The sequence below is a fragment of the Aptenodytes patagonicus genome, chromosome 5 (assembly GCF_965638725.1).
Source record: "Aptenodytes patagonicus chromosome 5, bAptPat1.pri.cur, whole genome shotgun sequence".
Lineage (NCBI taxonomy): Eukaryota > Metazoa > Chordata > Aves > Sphenisciformes > Spheniscidae > Aptenodytes > Aptenodytes patagonicus.
In genome coordinates this window covers 14,461,940-14,483,504 of record NC_134953.1, presented here as the reverse complement: position 1 = coordinate 14,483,504, position 21,565 = coordinate 14,461,940, and the positions used below count along the sequence as shown (strand labels likewise).

General features: G+C 38.9%; 1 protein-coding gene across 1 annotated transcript; it reads left to right on the top strand.

Annotated features, from left to right (window-relative positions):
- The first annotated feature begins 731 nt into the window (after positions 1 to 731).
- Positions 732 to 6,651, top strand: SLC35G1 (solute carrier family 35 member G1). Its single transcript, XM_076338088.1, has 3 exons — positions 732 to 939; positions 5,080 to 5,260; positions 5,785 to 6,651. The coding sequence occupies exons 1-3, from the start codon at positions 732 to 734 to the stop codon at positions 6,542 to 6,544; spliced, it is 1,149 nt and encodes a 382-aa protein (XP_076194203.1). The 3' UTR covers positions 6,545 to 6,651.
- The last annotated feature ends 14,914 nt before the right edge of the window (positions 6,652 to 21,565 follow it).

Below are 21,565 nucleotides of genomic sequence, written 5' to 3'. Positions count from 1 at the left end.
AGTCCCACGTACAGTTAACAGCTATATACTTTTATCTCAGGCGCTCAGATGACGCAACAACGCCCCTAAAATAACTTTGCGTCATCCCTTTCCAGTTTTATTTCCCTGCAAGCGCACCGCCTCAGAAAGTTGTTCAGCAGCAGCCGCGGCCGGCGCCGCCCCGCACCGCGCGGGCCGCCGAGCGCACCCACCCCCGGCGGCGCCGGCCGCGCATAACGGTCACCCGGCGGGGGCCGGCCCCGCTCCTCCCGCCGCTGCCCCGCTCCTCTCTCCGGCGACATGAGAGCTCCCCCTCCCGAGGCGCCGTAGCCTCGCTCCTCCCCGCCGAGCCCTGGCGCGGCCCAGGCCCCTCGCCCGGGCAGAGCCCTCCGCCGCCCGCGCCGCGTCCTGCACAGGCGGCCACCGCAGGCTGAGGGGACGCCAGGCAGGAACCGGCAGGGCGCTGCCGCCTGTCCCGGGGGTGCGTTTGGCTCCCTCCGGGCTTTCAGGCAGGTATCTGCCGCGGGAGGGGGACTGGCAAGCCGGCTGTTTCCAGGCGCGGCCCTGGCTCGGGGCGGGCGTAAGCCGCGACCTGGTCTACCCCCCCTCCCTGCCCGGCGGGTGTACGGCGCTCCGGGGCGGGGGGAGGGAGGGAGCCGGGCGGCGCTGGGCGGTGGCACCGCATGCGCAGGAGGCCAGGTGCCCGCCGGCTTGTGAGAAGCCGGTAGCATCGTGGGCAGTCTGGCGTCCTCATGGTGCTGTGTCAGGACGGTGAGGCCGCCGCTGTTCCGGCAGCGGGCGGGAAGGAGCCGGAGGTGTCGCTGAGCCGGGAAGACGGTGCGGGTACGGGGCAGCCCTGCCTGTGCCCGGCGCCCGGCATGGAGGCGGCAGGCGCCGAAGAGCGCCGCGTTTGTGGCTGCTGCTCGGGCTTGTCCTGGCCGCGCTGCTGCAAGGCACCCGGTGAGGAGGGGGAGTCTGGCAAGCGGGGCAGGCAGGGCAGCGCCCTCCCGGCTGGGCTGTCCGCTCTCGGGGTGACATTGCCGGCGGGGCGGAGGAAGAGGAAGCGGCCCCGAGGGCACCGGGGCTCACCGCACGCGGCGGCGGGGCGCGGAGCGAGCTCGGGCGGCCGCAGAGGGCGCCCGGCACCTGTGCCGGCCCCGCCGCCGGCTGCCCGCGGGCGGCAGGCTGCAGCCTCGCCGCCTCCGAGCCGTCCCCGGCTGTGGCGGCTCACACCTGGTGCCCGGCGGGTGATACCGGGCCCCCTGCGAGCGTGTTCGGCCTCGCCCCTCTTCCTCCCCCTCCTCTTTACCGGACAAGCCGGCCCCTAGTGAAGAGATCAAGTGAAGCGGCAGGCACGACCTCCTCCGTGGTGCTAGCCCTTGTGTTTGTACGCCGGGCTCGGCGCGGGCCAGGCCCCCGGTGCTCCCCCGCCGGGAGCGGGCAGGGCGCTCGGGGCCGCTCCGGCCGCGCATCGCTCGCTCCCGTCCCCAGAGGCGGGCTGCTGCTCGGTGCCTTCCACGCGTAGGGCTGTGAGAGCTTCGGTAGCGATTATCCCTCGGGAAAACAGTACTTCCTGCTGTCGAAGTTTTAAAGTAAGACTTGACAGGATTGGGTAAATCGATGTGCCTTCTAGCAGTGTGAACTTCTGGCACTGTAAATACGTTGAGAAGGGGCATCGGTGCTGTTCAACAAGTCCATATACTTGCAACTGTGACTTCCTTGGTAATTCTTGCTTTAGTGTGAGCGTAGTCTTTATTTTGTTTTAATCCATGCTTCACTTCTTGGTCACTTTGAATTGTTAAAGCCACAAACTTACTGTGAAATACACAACGTGTTTTTGTAAGTTTAATGTGGCTTCTTTTTAAAACATAAATGCCATCTTCAAATAACAACTTCAAAAATTATTTTAAGTACTTTAGCATGTGTAATTTTTAAATAACTTAACTGATAATGTGTTTCTCATTAAATATGGACTATAATTGACTTTCCAGCAGAAAATGGATAAAATGGCAATCTTTGTTAGCTAGTGAGCTGTGGAGAGGCCAAAAGAGAGAGCATACTTCACCAGTGAAATTCACATTAGTATCACTTCTGAGGCAAAGCTTGGGGAAAAAACAGTATTTGAAATCCTGAGAAACTTGCAGTTATTCACCAAAAAAGACTTTTTTTTTTTTTTGGTAGTCTGTCTAGCAAAACGTTAATTGAGTCAATGGCTGAACTTTATGAATCATGCCTAGATCTTGTCTGCATGGCCATGGTTAGTTCATATGCAGGCTGTTGTGCTCCTGGCGCTTTGCTGAAGTCTGTGAGAGAGCTGTTCTGCTTCTTAGGGTGTGAAGAACAGATAATGTTCTTCTGGCTTTCCCGAAGGTCTGGGAGAATCATCTTCTCAGTGACCACGTTCCCCATAGCCAGTACTCTTCTGCCTCTGCTAATATTCTCAAGATGCATGTATGCGAGAAGTGTAATTTTCTTCACTGTATGCATTTTGCAAGTATAAAAACTGTTTGCAGGAAAGCATGGCATTAAAACGCAAACAAAAATGGTGTGCAGTGGGAGGCATTTGACTAGGACTTAAAACAGGAGTGGAAGATTGTTTGAAAGCCTTACTTGTGGAGATGGCCAGGGAATAAAATTGGAAAACTAAATCTCAAATCTGTCCTCAGAAAAGAGGACTTGGGTACTACTTGAAACTTTTTTATTTTCAGACTGCTATACTTTTTAAAAAAAGCATGAGTGCTTGAATATTTTGATGGCATTGGGCTAGTGTTTGGAGGCTTAATATTTTGTGGGGTGGGAATGTTATCTTAACCTAACTTCTCCTTGGAACATATTTTGAAATAAGTACTCTTCAGAACTGCAATTCTTGTTTTTGGTGGAAGAACTCGTACCATTTTATTTTTAAAAGGAAATAAAACACTTTCTCATTGCACTGAGTACATGCTTTGGCAATATGAGATGTTGATGGTTTAAATTCTAGTATTACAAGATACTGTTTCTGATAGGCTTGGTATATTGGGCAGCTTACAAAAATCCTTCTGGTTTTTCTTTGTTCCTTCAAATCCAAAGCTTAGTTCTGGGTATAAGATCCTTTCAGCTTACTTTGCTTTAATTTGATTGGTTTTCCATTTCAACACTTCTATTATTTAGATTGGCTTCGTTCTGTAGTAACCAGACAAGCTATCATGCCTGAAATAAAAGTTAATAGTTCTGTTTGTGCTGTGTTCATCCATAAGCCAGCCTGAGTTTGGATTTCCCGTTTCAGTTATAGGCCAGTCTGATTCCTCTTGCTTTAATATTAGAGATGTTGTTGATTTTGCAGTTTTGTTGCATGACTGTGTGGATTAGGACATTATATAATTCAAGAACATTTTTCAAATCCGCTCTTTCATAGTTGGTAGATGTCCCGGTCCAGTGTTGGTTGGTGGTAGTTTTTATAGTCACTTTTATGTAAGTGGCTGTTGCTAAACAGAAATATTTCTGGTAGAAACTGTCACTCATTTTCAGCTGTAGTGTGGCTGGATTCCTTGAAAAGCAGGCCTTCTGCCTATTTTAAATTCTGGTTGCAGTTGTAAAGCCTGGGTCTCTAGAACTGTTAAAACCAGAACCAATGCTATATACACTGTATCAGCCCACAGCCTCAGCTCTTAGGTACTAAGAAGCAGTTTCTCAGCCTTGAGTGCTGATCTCAAGGAGGATCAAAATGGTTTGTGACAAGTTTTGTTGATTTAAAAAAAAAAAAACAAACCACACACCCAAAACAAAACAAAAAAATGCTCAAAATCATATTTAGTTGCTAAGCAACTCATAGCAGTGCCCTGCTGATTATGTTTTAGAGGATCCATAAAGCTCACAGGCTCCCACACTAATGTGAGATCAGGCACCCTTTTATCAAAACACTGCCTGAGGGACATGGAGTTCTCGCTCTTATCTTTAGAGGGTGTTGTAGAAGAAAGGGTAACTCCCAATGTTTTATGCAGAGAGAAAGAAAAGAGATAGTGGGGTAACATCCCACTCTAGTTTTTAGATGGGTTCTCTTTTCTATGGTGTTCACCTCTAGGTTCAGTGGAAAGACTGTTCCTCTTACGCAGAAATTCAATAACAAAAAAGGCTGGTTTCTTTGGAGACGGTGTTGAGGTCAGCAGCAGTTCACCCTCTCTGTTTGCTTTCCTTTTTTTTTTCATAGTTGAGGGGGGAGAAGATGAGTGGAACGAGGAAGAGTATGTCACTGAAGAGGGCCTAAGGCAATGAGGAAGCTTGAATAGAAACCATTAGACTTGGAAAACTACTTCAGGAAGAGAAAATCTGATAAATAAGCATAAACTAAGGTGAAACTAAGGTCTTCATGGAACTGTGATAGGTATCAGTACTTTAAACAGGCCTATGATGTTTTAAAATTAAACGCTTAAATTTCTTCTGCTTAAAAATGTATATTTGATGTTTATTTGAAGGAAATATTTGGATTCTTACAGCAAGATGAAAATGTTATATAAAACTTCGGTAGGTCTTGGTCAAGTGTAGAGTGATTTAGCTGCACAATAAACATGAGGTATAACAGAAGTGAGGTTCTGTACGCAATTTTTATGTGTGTGTTTGTGAGAAAGGAAATTTAAATTGTTGCTTAGGAACCTTAATTAACTTACTTAATAATCAGATGATTCCCAGGTAATAAGTTTCAGTGTTTCAGAATCTGACCATGGACCATTTTGCAGTCAGTTGTATTTATTGGTCCTTGGGCAGTGGTCAGAATCATACAACCAGTCCTACAGTAAATCGCCCAAACTAGTCTGATGCCTCCAAGAAGTAAAGCCTACTAACTCATGTAGAGCTGTGAGAAGTGTAGGAATGGTTTTGTATCCCAAGTGTTAGAGTTCATCTCGTCTCCTGTTTTAAGAAAAAAAGGAGAGCCGTGATGGTCAGTGAAACATATTTTTAAGGTAGGTCTGGTAATACACGTAGTATTTGCGTTTGTTTCTTTTGCTTCCCCTGTCCTCTACCACAAGAATAGCTACAAATGTATGGAGCACAGCAGTATGCAGAGCCACCTGACCTGCAAAATCTTCTAATAGATCATTATTAACTGGAGTTTATCTGTTGCAGGAACAAAGAAGAAAGCCGCCTGTCCAGGACTTGGTCTGTTTTATACCGTACTGTCTGCCTTCCTTTTCTCAGTGGCCTCTTTATTTCTTAAAAAAATAGAAGATGTACATTCAGTGGAAGTGAGTGCGTTTCGATGTGTTTTCCAAATGGCATTCGTTCTTCCTGGTTTAATATACTACAAGTAAGTGTAGCAAATGTTTAAATGTAAAGTTATTTCTTAAAAATAGATCTGGAATTATCACTCACTTAAATCAGATTGCAATATTATTTTAATTCAGACTTCAATTGCATAACTGCATTGTTTTGGATTAGTTGGTAGTTTCTTAATACAATTCAGAAAACTGAAAATCTTTGACTCCCTGAATTGTAGAGGTTTCTACAGGGATTATATCAAATGTATTGATCTTCCATGAAGTGGTGTTCTTAAAAAATAGAAGCTAATTTGTAGAAACGCTTGGGTTATTTTGCAAGAAAAAAAATTAATAGCTAGAAGAACAGGTTCTGGACTCTGAATGCGATTGGGGGTGGTGATGGGAATAAATAGGTCTGTGATCAGACAGTTAAAAATATTTTGATATTTGAGACTAAGTCCCTCATCTAGAAAGGTGTGTACACTCTAGAAGGGTGTGTACATTTAAATGTGATTGGATGTTGGTCATGAAATAAGCAAGCCAGTGACATTAATGTGACATTTCTGTTTTTCAGAACAGGGTTTTTGGGACCAAAAGGTAAAAGAATTTTTCTTTTCTTCCGAGGATTCCTTGGCTCTAGCGCAATGATTCTTCTCTACTATGCTTTCCAAGTCATGCCACTAGCTGATGCCACTGTTATAACTTTTAGCAGTCCTGTTTTTACATCGTTGCTGGCATGGATCTTTCTCAAAGAGAAATACAGTGTTTGGGATCTTCTGTTTACCCTCTTCGCAATCACTGGAGTGGTTCTTATTGCCAGACCACCATTTCTGTTTGGGTCAAACGTTACGGGGATTGAAGGAAGTTACACAGATCACCTTAAAGGAACTATAGCAGCAGTTACAAGCACTGTATCTGCAGCTTCGACTTTTGTTATACTAAGGAAGATGGGAAAATCTGTGCATTATTTTTTGTCAATTTGGTATTATGCAGTCATTGGTTTAATTGGATGTATTATAGCATTGTTTGTTATGAATGAGTGGCGTTTACCGTATTGTGGTAAAGATAGGGTTCTTCTAATATTAATAGGCTTGTTAGGGTTAGGGGGTCAGATATTTCTCACAAAAGCATTACAGATAGAGAAAGCTGGACCTGTAGCCATAATGAAAACAATGGATGTGGTGTTTGCTTTTATTTTACAAATTCTTTTTCTCAATCATCTACCAACTTGGTGGACTGTGGGTGGTGCCCTTTGTGTAGTAGCTAGTAGTTCTGGAACTGCCATTCGTAAGTGGCGACAAAGCTTGAAAAAAGCTAAACAAAATGAAATCTAACAATACAGACACTAATTCATTACAGAAACATGAAATCTTGAAATATGTATACAATATTTATTTTTATTTATTTTAAATCTCTCATTTACCAAATTGTAGTACCAAGTTATATCCAATAAAATATGTGGATTTTTAAAAAAAAAAAAACAACCAAAATTGAAGATGTTTTAACAACTGATTAGGTATATGCTTTCTCATACTTGGGCATGCATATATGAGAAATAGAAAGATACTTAAAAGTTGCTTGCTTCCTATCAAAAGTGGACAATAGGTTTTTGGCATTTATTTTCCTAAAATTCCTGATTCTCTACTTCTTAGACCCTTTCTCGATACTTCCGAGCAGTGGAAATCAGTCTCCCAGGCTTATTTAATACTGTTCTGTGCTTGATTACCAAAGGGGTTGCAGTACAAAAGTTAGAAGGGAATGAAGAGTTATAATCCTATAAACATCCAACTTTTATAGAACAGATAAAGCTTGCACATTTACAAGCTTTATAATTTTTTTTTGCACAAAACATATGCCAAATGGGGATTTATTTTTAATTTGGATTCCAAAAGAACAAAGGCTATTTCATCTTTCTAAGTAATACCAAGAGAAAATTAACTTGTGAAAATTATCTATCAGCTTTGCTTTCTTTTAAAAAGAACTTTAAATGTTTGCACTTGCTTTACAGACATAATGAAAAAAACCTAATCCCTTTTTTTAATGTTATTTTCCCAATAAGCGTGTCTTTAGTTGCTGCAGTCTCAGTGATGAGAGACAACAGTTAATTGTATACTACTTACAAATTAGCCATTTCTCGTGGTATGGAATGTTATGCTGTAGCTGCACTTTTCTTTGTTCTATGCAAAAGATTATATTCTTTAGGTATTTAATATAGGTTATTTTAAATGCTGCTGATGACCCGTTTGTTTAGATTCTTTTGTACAAAAGTTCTTTATGAGACCAAGTTTAAGTCGTCTTGGCCTTCGAAAAGTTAGGAGGATTTACAGTAAAGCATCTGCCTATTTCCTGAGAACTTACAAGAGTGCAGAGTAATTGCAGTTTCACAGAAAATGCAGGTTGGCCAATGTCATAGCAGAGATTCTACAGAACAGGTTTGAGGAGAGCTTGGTGGGAGGGTGGAGCTATGCGTACACATCTCATGTAGTGTGGAAGCCTCCATGTCATCAGGCAGTGCTAGTGGGCAGCTTCAGCCCCATTTCTCCAGCTGGCCCTTTTAAACCTGCACTTAGTCACTTCTCTTACACATCATCTCACTTTTATGGGCTTTATCTTGATAGCAACAAATACTAAGAAAAAAGGCTTGTGTTACTGATCTTAGTGTCCTTCACGTTTGAGGAGGAATATATGTTTAGTTAATATATGTTAGTCTTACATACTTTTGGGTCTTGTCTCAGTAGTGCTTAAAGAAAATTTTAACTTAGATCTTTATTTGGTCCTTTGTATCATGAGGTGGTCTTCAATTATTTACTGACTCCAGTGTTTTTCTAAAGGAGAATGCTGTGTTCTGTAGACTTGATACGTTTGGTTTTTTTTTCCAAAATCACTAAAGGTGGCAGATGTTTTCTTACTTTGATTTACAGATGTCTAGTCACATATCTTTTCTTTTGCCAATAAGCATTGCATCCTGGCAGGGCAGATCTAGGGACTTGAGTCCCAAAGGACTGGAATGTGCATAGTACTTTGGGATGCGTCTGGATGTGAGGAGCCATCTTTGTGCATGATTCTGTACGTAAACCAGCACCCTGAATCTATATATGTTTATGGACATGAGGAGATTCCACCTGAGTGATAGAATCAGTTCCTGCTCATAGCTGTCCATTCTCTGCTTCTCCTGAAGGCTGAAGTTCAGCTACTGCTGACAAGGTCAGGAGTAGTATGAAACTGCTTTTACATCTCTTTAAAGCCTGATGTAATAATAAAATTCCAGTTCGGCACCCATTTTGCTTAATACTTGAAATGGTAAACTGGGATTGTTTCTTCTGCTGCTCAGCCATCACTACCAGTGAGCAACAGCTTTCAGGGGAGGGAAGGAAAATAGACTGCATTTTTTACTGCTTCACTTCATGTTTAATATGCATGTGTTTGAATTGACGCTTACAAAGGTGTGGTTCCAAAGCAGTTCATGTTGATGTAAACTTGGGTTGTCAGCTAGTCCTGCTCCCTCCCGTTGGCTCAGTGCTCGTGATTATGTGGTTATGTGGTGAGCTGGCCCTGGGAGCCGATCCAGCTACATAACTTTTTAGTAAGGTTGTTGGAGAGGGCAAAACCAGAGTAGCCTGAACTTGATGACAGTGTGAAAACATTTGGAAGGGGAATCAGATAAGTTTAAATTACAGCGTATGAATGCTGCTTTGTCAGTACAGAAGAAAAATAATGTGGAAGCTTACATCGACAAATCTTTAGGTCGTATGATTTCAATGAGTCTTGTTTACACTTAGTAGAGAAGAACAGTCTACTGAAGAAAGGACTGTTTTCTTGCCCTTAACACATAAGTAAGTGTAGAAAATAAGCTGACCTGAAATCAACAACTTCATAGAGCAATTGGTAATTTTTCTCTCAAGTTCTTGCAGAAACTCTTTCGATATATTTCCATACCTGTAGTGCCAAAAATCCCAGATTATTATTTTTTTTTTCTTTGTCCAAACCTATGGGGTTTCCTTATGGCTCCATCTACTTATTTCCTTTTGCTGTTCCTAAACCTTCCTAAATATTTAAATTGTTAAAATAATAATCTAAACAAGATCCTATGTTGGAGAACATTGTATTTTTTGGAACATCATTTTGATTTTGATCCATCTTTTAGAGAATTGTTTCACTGGTGTAAGAATGAAGGACTTGATTAGGGTTTCTCTAGTCATAAAGCATGACAAGCTAGCTTCTATAACTAGCTTTTCCAGATGATTTTGGGAATGGAAGGCATTTAAGCTTTAAGTTTTTTCAACCACCTCAAGTTTTTAATTTTTCTTCCTCTCAAATGTAGGTTGAAAACCTAAATTTTAGTTGGAAGCCTTGAAGAGAATGAAATTATACAAAAATATGGAAACCCTAAAATGTTTTGGGTTTTTTTAAATTGAAAATAGTTCTTACAATTCCTGTTAAGATGGTCAAACTTTTCTTTCTTCCAGAGCTTAGCAGTTTGAGAATCTGAAATTAAACTCGCTGAGCCTCGATTCTTTCAGAGTCTGACTTTTTTCTTTTTTCTTTTTTTTTTCCTCCCTTTCCTGGGATAGATTTTTACTTTTGAAAGTTTTTTTCATTTTTTGAAGTTTTAATACAGCAAGTTTCTCAGGGTCAAATGTTATTTTTCTAAGCTTTGAGTCAGAAATATATTATTAATGTTCATTGCCTGTAGTGTCCTCTTGTGATCTTTACGGTATTTTTAAGTTTCATAAATATACTTTTCTAACAGGAAGTCCTTCCTTTGTAATATGATGGAATATTGTTGCATTGCAATTGCTATGCTATGAAGTTGTTTCTCTTGAATTTTAACATATTAATTCAATGTACTGATTTCAGTGGATCCTGAATAGAAAGAGTAATATTAATTATTGGTTGTTTTCCACATAAACACAAAAAAGATTTAGTTGTTACTGATGCCTCACAAGCATGTTTCTTACGTTCTTTACTATGCAAAATACTGTAATCATCTGTTGTTTTCAGTGGGACTTTATAGCCTTAAAGCCTTATGTACCCGACTCTCTGATACAAAGCTGACGGCTGAAAAAGCTATGTATTGTCACTGTGCAGCAGCCAATTTCTTTCAGGTTAAGTTGGTTGTCAAAGTATGCTCTAAAAGTGCCCTAAATACATCTACACTAAGAATTTGACAATCTCATTGTGTAGACCAGGGCAGTCTATATAATTAAAATGAATTTCCTGCATTTGTCTAACACCAGGCATGAAGTAACCTCAGCTTAACAGCATTGGTGAAATAACTAGTTCAAATGTGTCATTTTTCTTCTGAAACCTGAAACTAGGCTCTTTCCCAATTCCAAAAAACTGTTCTAAGATGGCTCTTCCTGTAATTGATAATGAGAAGATGGATAGTACTACCCTTGATCATCATTTAGTATAAACACTTCCCCCCCCGCAGTATTTTCTCTTCCTTGAGCGTTTGTTCAAGAGCAGTCTGTTGGAAGAAAGTTTATTTCTAGAGAGGCAGCCTCTTAAAAGTTATTTCCTTGCTAACTAGCAGTAGTTAACCAGGAAGAGTCTGTTTTCCAGTTCTAACCATGGTAGGCTCATCTGTGGCATCAGTCTCGCAAGGGTAGTGGAAGCATGATCTCTGTCCCTGCGTGGATTCAGGGTTGGCAATGCTGACAGCAGACGCGCAATGCTGACTTCAGCAGGACGTTGCAGTTACCAGCAGAATGTTTTTGTGGTCATAACTGCCCGTCCATCCAAAGAAAAGTTGTGGCTTTACGTTCCTGCAGATGCAGGTAACTTCAGGGTGGAACATACATAGACTTCTATGGTGATAACACTTCTGTATATCAGAATGAGTAATTTCCTATGTTATGTGAGTTACTGTTTGACAAAAAGGGGATAAAAATACCCTCAGCGTTAATTAAAGGATTTTTACTGTGTCCTGTATATTGTTAAATATATGTTAAATGATATGTTTTGTAGAAGTTACTGGCTTTGTTATGTAGTAGTATATTTTTATAGACAATTCTTATATATTGAAATGTTAAGAATATTTTCATAAGAGATTTATATTCATCATTGCTAATAAAATGAACCTGAAGAATTAATCTCTGGTTTTGCATTGATTAGTAGAACATATTTGAACATAGTGATTGTAAAAGCTTTATGAAAGAACTGTTAACGAAACAGTCCCTATTAAATATGAACATATGCCTCAAATTCTGCTACGATTAGCATGCTGCGTCACTTTTTATGCCTTGCAACAAGCTAGAGATGAAAAGAAGCTCCATCAGCTTCCATACAGCAATTTCTTAACTGGAAACACTGTGGCATTGACAGGTCAGTAATGTTAAATTTTCCTGTGTCCAAGTGGCAATTTGTTTTTGTGGGTTTTTTGTTTGTTTTTTGTTTTATTTCTATACATCATGATTTGAATTCAGGTCTTGTCCCTTCTGTCGCGAGGTGATACTTAATTCACCCCAGTGCTTCCCATTATCTAGTGTTTCAATAATTAAATTAACTTTTCACCAAAGAGGAAAAAGCAGAAGAAAATAACTGATTATCTCATTTGCAAAATCACCACCATTGCTAAATATTACAAAAAGATTGTAGTAATTTTTTTATTATCCGTATAACAGTACTTCCTCCTGCAGCGCTGTCTGGATTTGTAAGAGCAGGAGGTGATAGAACTGGACAAGGGTATTAGCCTACTTGAGAGCTTTGTGCATGTAATGAATATTTCTGGGTGTGAATTGACTTAGCATTGCAGAGGGAAAATACATGAGGGAAGATGAGTTACATAGAGGGGAATTAGTAGCAGCGTTAGCCTGTCTATCCAGCACCCTCTTCTTCACCTTACACGCTCAAAAAACTAACTTACTGTAGGATGACTTGACACCATCTGTTTCTCAGGCTCTAAAGTAAAGGAAAAGCAAAGTACTTCCAAGAGAGCTTACTGTGCCAGGCATAGGCAGGAGAAAAGTAATTGTGAAAGAATTTTGTGGAGAAACTTTGCAACTTTCTCTTGGCAGTTCTGTAGGTTCTCTGGAACAACTACAAATATATAATATACAGAAATTTAAGCTCTAAGGGAAGGGGGAAAAGAGCTTTTTGGATAGACAACATTAAAATCTTCCTTATTTACAAATGGATAGTGACATAGCACACAAAGAGATGAGGGCTATTACTAAATACTAAGACCCTTGAAACAAAATTCTAGAATTATGTCTACCCACTCAAAAAAAAAAAAGCAAAGGGAAAAAGGGATCAAAGGATTTCAAAGGAAAAAGCATTCGTGTTATTACTTGGAAAACAGACTTCGCTGAAGTTCCAAAATACTTAGGGGATAACTCACACTGCTCATTACTGACTTGATAAAGTGTTTTTACAATCATGAGCACGGGAAGTAATACATGAGGTACGATATGCAGGTGAACCATTCAAATAGGTTTCGGCTTTTGATTGTTCAATTAGCTTTATATTGAACTTTGTTTTCTGACACTGCTGAATGAAGTTCCTACATTATCCTGTCAAGGAGCAGTAAATTCTGGACAGGATAATGAGAAACTACTTTGTCATCTAAGCTTACGTATTGAGCAAAGGGAAAATGAGAGATTCGAGTTCTTGCCCTGCTGGTATAAAGTGATTCTGGGGTTTGTGTGAAAGAGGTGGAAAGAAAACCCATGTTTTCTGGTCAGCGAGTATGAAGTTCAATTTTTACTCTGTACTGTGACTGTTCTGTCAGTAGGTGGGGCTAGCTTTCTTAATTTATTCCTTAATGTGTCAGATTAAACTAAACCCTGTTAAAAATCCAAATCCACAGGTTTAGACAATAAAAGTTTCGATACAGTGTGATGTACACAATGTAAATATCTAAATAGAGTCCAAATGCTATCGAAGCACTTAAATGACTACATAGAATGCTGCTCGGCAAACCCCTGAATAATCTCTTTAACTCTTCTCTGATGTTTTAAACTGCATCCTGCACCCCCTCTCAGAGCAAACCATTCTAGAGGGTACAGGGGGACTTTAGCAGTGCTCTCTGAAATTCTGTAAGCTCTGTCTTGCCCCAGAGCACTCAGCTGGGAAAGCAAGGGGAGAGTGGGCCTGCCACCCTCATGTGAACGTCAGTGAATTGGGAGGGGATGTTGTAATGAAATTAGACATCTCAACAGTAATGATGTTGCTGGATATGATACGCTCTGTGTATCTATCGTAAGTCAGCATTCTTTTAATGAAAAAAAAGGGGGGGGATGACAAGTACATTCTTGCTATTAAATTCTTTGGGGTAATTTGTGATGAGTTAGGATGAATTTAGGCTGATAGTTCTAATTTTGCACAGAAATAGAGCAGATATGCTGTGTGAGCAGTTGATCAGCATGTTGTAACTATTGCCCCCTGTTTTTCTCCTGTTTGACTGGGGGATTTACGAAAATATTTTCTGTTCCACTCTGACTTTTATTTTGGGGCTGGGGTGAGACCCCTGCATAGTTCTTGAGCAGGTTCTTGGTGCAGGTGCTGAGGCAGTGAGGCCCTATACATCGTCTAGCACCTCATCCCCAGGGCCCTACTGCCAAATATATCCAATGCCAGGGTTTCCCAGTAACTGTGTTGCTCTGGTCACCACAGCATAGGGGTATGGACAGGACCAGCTGTGCTGGAAGAGCCTCCTCAGTCAGACCAGCAGATTAAGTGGGAAAGTTGTGCAAGCTTTTGAGCATAGACGCACCACGCTTGAAGCCTGCAGAGTTGGGAATGGTTGTTCCAACTTCAATTTAATTTAAGGGAGGGAAACGTTAGAAAGGGAGGAGGTGATACATTTAACTACTACAGCGAGCTAGAAAAAACACTTAACTTGTTTTCCATTGGAAGGTTGGCTGGAGGATTTTTTGCTGGTGTTAGCTGGCACTGGTAGGTGTTGGTCTATTTAATAGGAGGTACTGGACAGTTTTTGGGAAGCTAAGCAATGTTAAAAGAGAAAATTTTTTTTAATATTACTTGGAAAGGCTATGTGGCAAATCCATTTTATTTCATATAAAGTGCATTGTGAATCAGATATTAATATTTACTTTCTACTTTCCCATTTGTAATTTATTTCTTAAATATTCCTTTATATTACCATAAAAACTGTTCAGTCACTATTGAGTTTTGATCAGGAAGTGAAGGAAAAAGCTGAATGCTTTTAAAAAGTAATCCTGATTGTAATGTTTTTTCACTTTACCAGAAATATTTCATGCCAACCAATGCCTTGTAAGAGATGTGTGTTCAATTTCTTCATTAAACACCATCTTTATATAATATGAATAAGGCCCTATGTTCTACTATTTGTAGTAACATATGTAGGAAGTCCATACGAAAACACTTAGCCGACATTCTTTACTCTTGCCATATGGCAAAACTTTTTGTTCCTTATTAGAAATGGAGAATGATAAAGAAATACTACAATCTGAAATCTCCTGCGGGAGGACTGCAAATAGCAAGGCAGCCTTTTCTACCCCAGAAGCCTGGTTTGCTTGTGTTCTCACTATTCTGCTTTACTTGCTGGAACCACACAGCTGTATTTACCTTGCAATTCATTTGTTCTTAATCTGTAATAAAGGTGGCTAATTTCAATTTATGGTGTTATCAGCACAGTTAGGCTATGTTGTATTTTCAGGGAAGGAAGGAAGGTATGAATTTTTTTTTTTTTAAGCTATGCAAACTGTAAAATTTACAGATTAACCATGTTTCCTGCATCAGCAGAACTTGTAAATTTTCATGTAAATGTCTAAAGCTGGGTCAAGATGATTTATGATAGAGAACAGCCTCCTGTATCTCACGTTCACTTGGAAGGGGGAGGGGGGGAAGACAAGGGAAAGGAAAAGTGCGGGGGGGAAAATCTTTGTTCTCTCACTGGCAAGTAGTCTGTAGCAAAACTGTCCTGATGAACCCTGCCTGTGTGATTGGGCACAGATTTAAGGAGGAAAAGGAGCAGTTTGTTCTCTGCTTATTATGTAAGAATACCCTTGACCGTGTGTTGCTTGCTGCAGATTACAACTTGTATCCCAGGGTTAGCGTGGAAGAAAATAAAAAACCTAGTGTTAAACCCACAATTGTGCTTCTTTAGTATCCCTTTATTGAAACCTGGAAACCTTGGTTTTGAGGTAATGGATGCTCCTTTATATCAGTTAGCCTGTAGCACTCTAGATGTCAGTGTTTTGATCAACAAGCTTATATAGTTTTCCTCGAAAGGAATATACTTGCTAATTTGATTCAGCTTTTTTAAATTTTCTAGAGGACGCTCTTGTCTTTTCAAGTTTTGTGGTTTGTGGTCCACAAATATTTTGTAGCATGTTTTTTCTAATTTGCCTTTTGTCTCCTTTTATTGCATATTTAGAGCTTCATGTAAGGATTAAAAGCGTTTTTCTGCAGTCTTTACTGATTGATTTTTGTGAGAAGACAGACTTCCTCTTTCATATGCATGCTCACAAATATATTCCAGGTAACTACTGAAAAAGCGTTATTTGCATTTCCTATCTCCCATGTAAATGTTCTTAGTGCATTAGGAACTTCTAGACAGAAGCATGAAGGATTACGCTGCACTTTTAAAAATTACAGCCTAGTTCTCTTTCTCTTGAGGTTAATGGATATTTTTAGGCCCCCCAATTTTTATATAGATCACACCATGCTTACATACAATTTGCTGTAAAGAACAGTGGCTACCTTCTGTTTCTCAGTTGTGCTTAGACTGTCATCTGTCAGATGCGGAAGTGAGGGTGGCTACTATGCTTGTACCCTTGAGGGGACGGGAGTATTAGGTGTGCAGTGACAGCACACAAAAAAGGGAATACAGCACTACAGATTGGTCAGGACAATGCAAAACTCTCCCAATCCTGCATATAGTGAAGATTAACACGATCTGGAGATCATCCATCTTATGCTCTCTGTCCCCTCAAATGCTCCCATCGATGGACTGTTCACTGGAAAGCCAATGACATCTACAACAGACTAGCAACTTACAAACGTGAAACCAGGAGATACCGACATTGTACATTCAGAAATCCTAGAAATTTATGTTTTGGACAAATGGTTTATCAAGCTCTTCCCACACCGGCCCCTTTCCCAAACTGGTTCTTTAGCAACAGTTTTACTGTCAATCTGGGTGGCAATATTTCTGCACGTGATCTTAGGTCGTTAGTTTAGAATCTGATGGTGCTTGTGTTTAGTTTTATTCTTTACTTTTTTTGTCTTTGCCTCTCTTATTTTTACACCTTTTGTGATAATTTCAGGTGTACTTATATTAGTATGTTATCACACTGAGGAATTTTTGGCTAGGTTGTTCGGTATTTTCAGTATTAGATGCCTCATAACCACATGTATTTATTTTCTTAGCCTTAGCATAGGATTCCAAGTTGTAATTAGTGCCTCAGTGTTAAAGTGTACCAACATGTCTATGAAACACAGCATATGGATATTTTGATGAAAGGAAATTGGGAGACACTGCTTTTATAAACCTGAAAGCTGCAGAGCAGATGTGGAAGGAATTACTGCAAAGAATCTCAACTGGCATATAAAACAGAAGCTGAAGTTTATTCTGTTTTTATTATAAAAGAAAGAACACTTTACTAAGGTTCTGTTGTATTTAAGGTTACACAGAATTGAGTTGTCCAGGACTAGCTGTGAAACTTTATGCCCTGATGTGACACTTAATGGAACACGGCAATTTTTTTTGCTTTAAATATTTAGTGCTAGAACTTTATACGTTGATTGTAAAATATGTATTTTTAGAATTTACAGTAAATTTAATGATGTCCCCTTTTGGGGAAGAAGGCTATAATAGATATTGCAAAGTTCATGTCCTTTTTTTCATTTCATGAGCAAAGAGCAAAGTAGTGATTACCCTTTTTGCAGGCTGATTGTCTGGCTACTTTCATGGAAAGTTCTGGTCATATATACTAATTTCTGAATAACCATTAGGACTAACCACAAGTATTCCCATACTCTCACATTTTCAACACCTAATCAGCCAACCTGACTTTGTAGAAAACAGTGGATTGTTATTTACTTACCTTTTATAAATTTCAGTAAAGCACTGAGGTACCTACTAGGCTGAAACATGGGTGCTATTACAGTGCTAAACAATTTTTCTCACTTTATTTTCCTTTTCAATTAATTTGTTAGTGTAATGCTACATTAGAATTGCCGTGTATTACCAGTCAATGTGAATTACTATTCATGACCTTTCAGAATAGTTTGGGCAAATAATGGACTTATTTCCTTTTCATAAACCTACTGTTTAGAGCAATATGTTCATTATTTTTCGTTCTATTGCTAGCACTTCTAAAAAGAAAGATGATGTGGCAAAACCACATGCATCTTTTATGTCTGTAAGTATCAAAGAAATTATGTTGAATTTATGTATCAATCAAATGCTGCTGGTAGTATAACTATATGTTGCTATGACAAACAGCATGTGCACAAGCACAATGACAGTAAAAGTCAATATATTAACAGAACTACAAAGGAACTTAATCTAAAAAGTGGATTGCTTTTAAATGTAAAATTACAGAATGTAGTCTTCCATCATTGATGGAAAAGATGGATCCTTCAACATATTAACTGTCAGATGATTATTCTTGAGCTTTTTTTTTTTAATAGCATCAAATGTCAAAATTGTGGGCAAAGCAAGACCTTTTGTTACATGTCCAGAATCCACATGCGCTAGCAAATGCTAATCAAAGTTGCGGGGGGGGGGGGGGGGGGGGGGGGGAGGGGAAGTAATTGGTTACACATTGGAATATCTGAATGGTCCAATCACATGGTTTCTTTATAAAATTGATTCAGTTTTATTTTTGACAGATGTAATAAACTAACAGTTTAAATACATGTTGGAATCTACTTCAGTTCAATAGCTTTTAATGACAAAAACAAAGAACAGCATTACATTCTCATTGAAGAACTAAATTTGAAAAAGACACACGAGGGGCCAGGCTCTTTTAAACACCGTTGTATAACCAAAACCGCCTTAGTTTCCTGAACATTGGCTGAATTATGCTTTCTATTTGGAAGCCATCCATCTGCAATAGAAATCAGGGATCCCAAAATGCAAGAGTGATAAGGATGAAGTTGCCTCTGTGTTATGTGACGTGGGAGCGAGGCTTCTCCTAACTCCTTGTAAGATGTAGTTCACAAATTGCCCAGCGAAGACTGAAGATTGATCTAGCCCTATGAACGACGCTCTCGCTTTCAACTCTCCTTTAAATTTAATCACCTGCTACTCACCTTGTCAATGAACTTCCTTTTCCCTGTCTAAACACCGTTTGGTTAACGGTCATACAAATCTCTGTGTGTGTATTACCTGTTTTTCTAGGATATTAGTTCCCAAAACCAGGTTTTAAAATTTTGTGTGCTGAGTTTTGAGTGCCCTTATTCCTGAACACATCCGTTTCCCAAAAGCAAATGCATTTTTAGGAATCCTTCCGCCAACTAGTGGTATTAGTAGCAGATCGAAGTGTGTTACATGCAAGGTCATTCCGCAAAATTTGTAAGATGCCTTCTTGCAAGTACTTGCATAAGGTAGGAGAATACAATAAATATGAAACAAACACATGATGAAGACGTTCAGAGTATGTGAATTCCAAAATAGATTTTTACTAGATTGAACAGCAAAAGTTGCCAGTTATTTTTATTTAAACTCTAATTCATAAGAATGACAAAAAAGCTTCTATAACTCCTTTATCTTTAGACTTTATCACATAAAATTTACCGTCCCAGCGTTAGACTGTAAAAAGCATTACCTAAATATCTGCTTTCAGGATGAGGCAAACTTTCAGTTGAATTGTGTATGCCAACATTATACAAAACTTTGGTCCATTCTGCAGCCTTTATACGTTAGTAATTCCAGCAACTTGAGTTTTTATTGGAAAGCTAGAAGTAACTTAGATATGCTTGGTTTTTTTTATAAGGTTTACAATGTCTCTTCTCAAGTAGTCTTGGAGGAATCAGGTAATATCCAGGTTTGTACTTTGAAACAGATGTCAGTTTCTGCAAAATGTACTTTTATTCTGATATTACTAGTTTCAAGAAGGTTGTGTATTACACACATGTAAAAATCTCATATTTTGATGCTAAGACTGTATAGCATTAGGAAGTAGGATTTGTTTATTTCAAGCGTTAAGATTTTAATTAAAGATTAATCTTAGTCTTGAGCTGATAATCTTTCATCTACAGACATATCCTTTGCGAATATCTAGAGAAGCAGCAGAAAATAAAATGGCTGTGGACATTAAACTTTGTGCGTATGTGCAATAAGTAGACAACACATAAAATGGCCTTATTTGGCTATAGTAAGAATACATGTTTTCTGTAGCACAAAAGACAAATTATACTAATATCAAATAACAGAATTAAGTCCTAAAAAAAAGAGCAGCCTATTGGAAAAAGGCAACAAAATTCTTGGCAGCTTTATGCGATTCCCTCCCTATATCCTCCATGTTTTTAATAATTAAATCTCTCGGGGGGGTGGGGTGGGGGGTGTATTATATATCTCTGCAAAGGAACAATTTTTGCCAAATTTCACTGGAAAACACTACCAGATTTTGAGTTAAACTTTTTACATAGAGGGTACTTTGAATCATCCAACATGAAATGAAGTACCTTAACATTAAGAAGAGCAAAAATACTAACATACTTTGTAACTACATGTTTTCTAGTATTATTGCCCACTGTGTTGGCACCCAAATTTTTCAGCTATTAAAAGAAAAATAAACAAATGTTTAAAATATCTTAAGGCTTTAACAGTTCTGGTTGGTTACCTAAACAACCTCTTGTGTTGGTTCTTGGATTTGGTCAAATGTATACTATGGCAGGTTGCCAGTAACGAAACTGAATGTTAAATTGATCCTGTAGACTGGTTGTTGTTTAGACATAAACATTAAGGACAATACAGGTTTTATAAGTTATGACATGAATAACTCATTGTCCTGGCTGATTGTTTAAAGTGATGACAGAGCACGGGTAAGTCAGCTCATTTGTTGGTTTGTGGAGGAAGTGAATCCCTGAGTACAACAATAATTTGGTATTCAAACTAAAGGCACAGTTATGAGGCGATAGAACAACTGCCTTTTGGTAAAGTTTCCTTGAAAATGTCAATCAGGAGAAACAAGCCTAGAAATAAAATACTGTTCAACAGGATTAATCAGGTGAACCTAAACAGTTAATGGGTTTATACGAAGATAGATATATCTAATGAGCTTAGATAAATCAGGCTTTATTGTTTAGATGCTTAGGACAATATTCCATACTGGCTGGACCATGTAATTTAATTCAAGAAACAACATATTTTAACATTATAAATGTATTAAAGACTTTACTGTGCATTTGAGGAATTTTAAATCTGAGACTGTATGAGGAAAGTAATAAAGCAGGCTTCTCAATACATTTTCATTATGGCTGTATAATTTGATTTGGAATGTCAGTGTTTATTACTTGCCACTTTAATATCACTAATATTTATGTACTTCTTGACTCCCAAATTCTCATAGATTAATCCCTTAATAGATACATATTTTCCATCTTCTGATTTTTTAGGGAGAATTAACAGCAAATTATGGTGTATTTAATTTTATTCAATTTATTAACTTTATTCAATTACTAGTATTAATACTTTGTTTGACTTCCATTGTCCCTGAACTGTAATATGAAGTAAACAAAAGTTATTCCTCCGGTGTTTTGAAGACCTGTATTCTAATAGTCTTTAACTGTGATAAAACTGTCATGAAATAATGGTGTAGCAAAAATTGATACTAAAAATATAGCTAAGTTATACGATGGGAATACAGTTGAGGCATAAAAGGCTTCCTTTAATTTGATCTATATCAGGAGTTACTCCACTGAAATATGAAATTTGTCAGACTAAAACTTGTATAGCCAAAAAAGCAATAATGCAATTATTCCATATTTGTAATTAATTATCCTTATTAGAAATGTTCTGTCTTAGAGATATTTGAAAATAATGTGTAGGGTTTTTTTAAGTTTACTCCAAAACCTTTTGTAGCTCTTCCAAAGACTAATTGGAAGATGACTTTACTAATGATTTGAAAGTTGAGCAGCTGATGTCAATTCCAAAACTCTAAATTAAGTGTTTCAGCTTATTAGTCTTTTTAAACAGTTATTTATTTTATCTAGTTTATTTTTTTTATTCCTAATTGAAATGTCAGAATGTCTTTGAGCATGTTCATTAGGCTTTCAGAATTGCCTCCGTGACTGCTGGTGTTTGTAATAGTCAGATGGTCAAAACAGACTTCACATCACGTAAAGTAACATTAAATCTTTAATATAGTTACAAAGCCCCTGGAACGTTCATAGAATAGCAGGCTTGTTAAGAAACC

Excerpts from the sequence above, each read along its gene's own strand:
- SLC35G1 (XM_076338088.1), top strand. The coding sequence starts at position 732 with ATGGTGCTGTGTCAGGACGGTGAGGCCGCCGCTGTTCCGGCAGCGGGC. Across the intron at positions 940-5,079 it reads GCGCTGCTGCAAGGCACCCG|GAACAAAGAAGAAAGCCGCC; the intron begins GTGAGGAGGGGG and ends TATCTGTTGCAG. Across the intron at positions 5,261-5,784 it reads CCTGGTTTAATATACTACAA|AACAGGGTTTTTGGGACCAA; the intron begins GTAAGTGTAGCA and ends TCTGTTTTTCAG.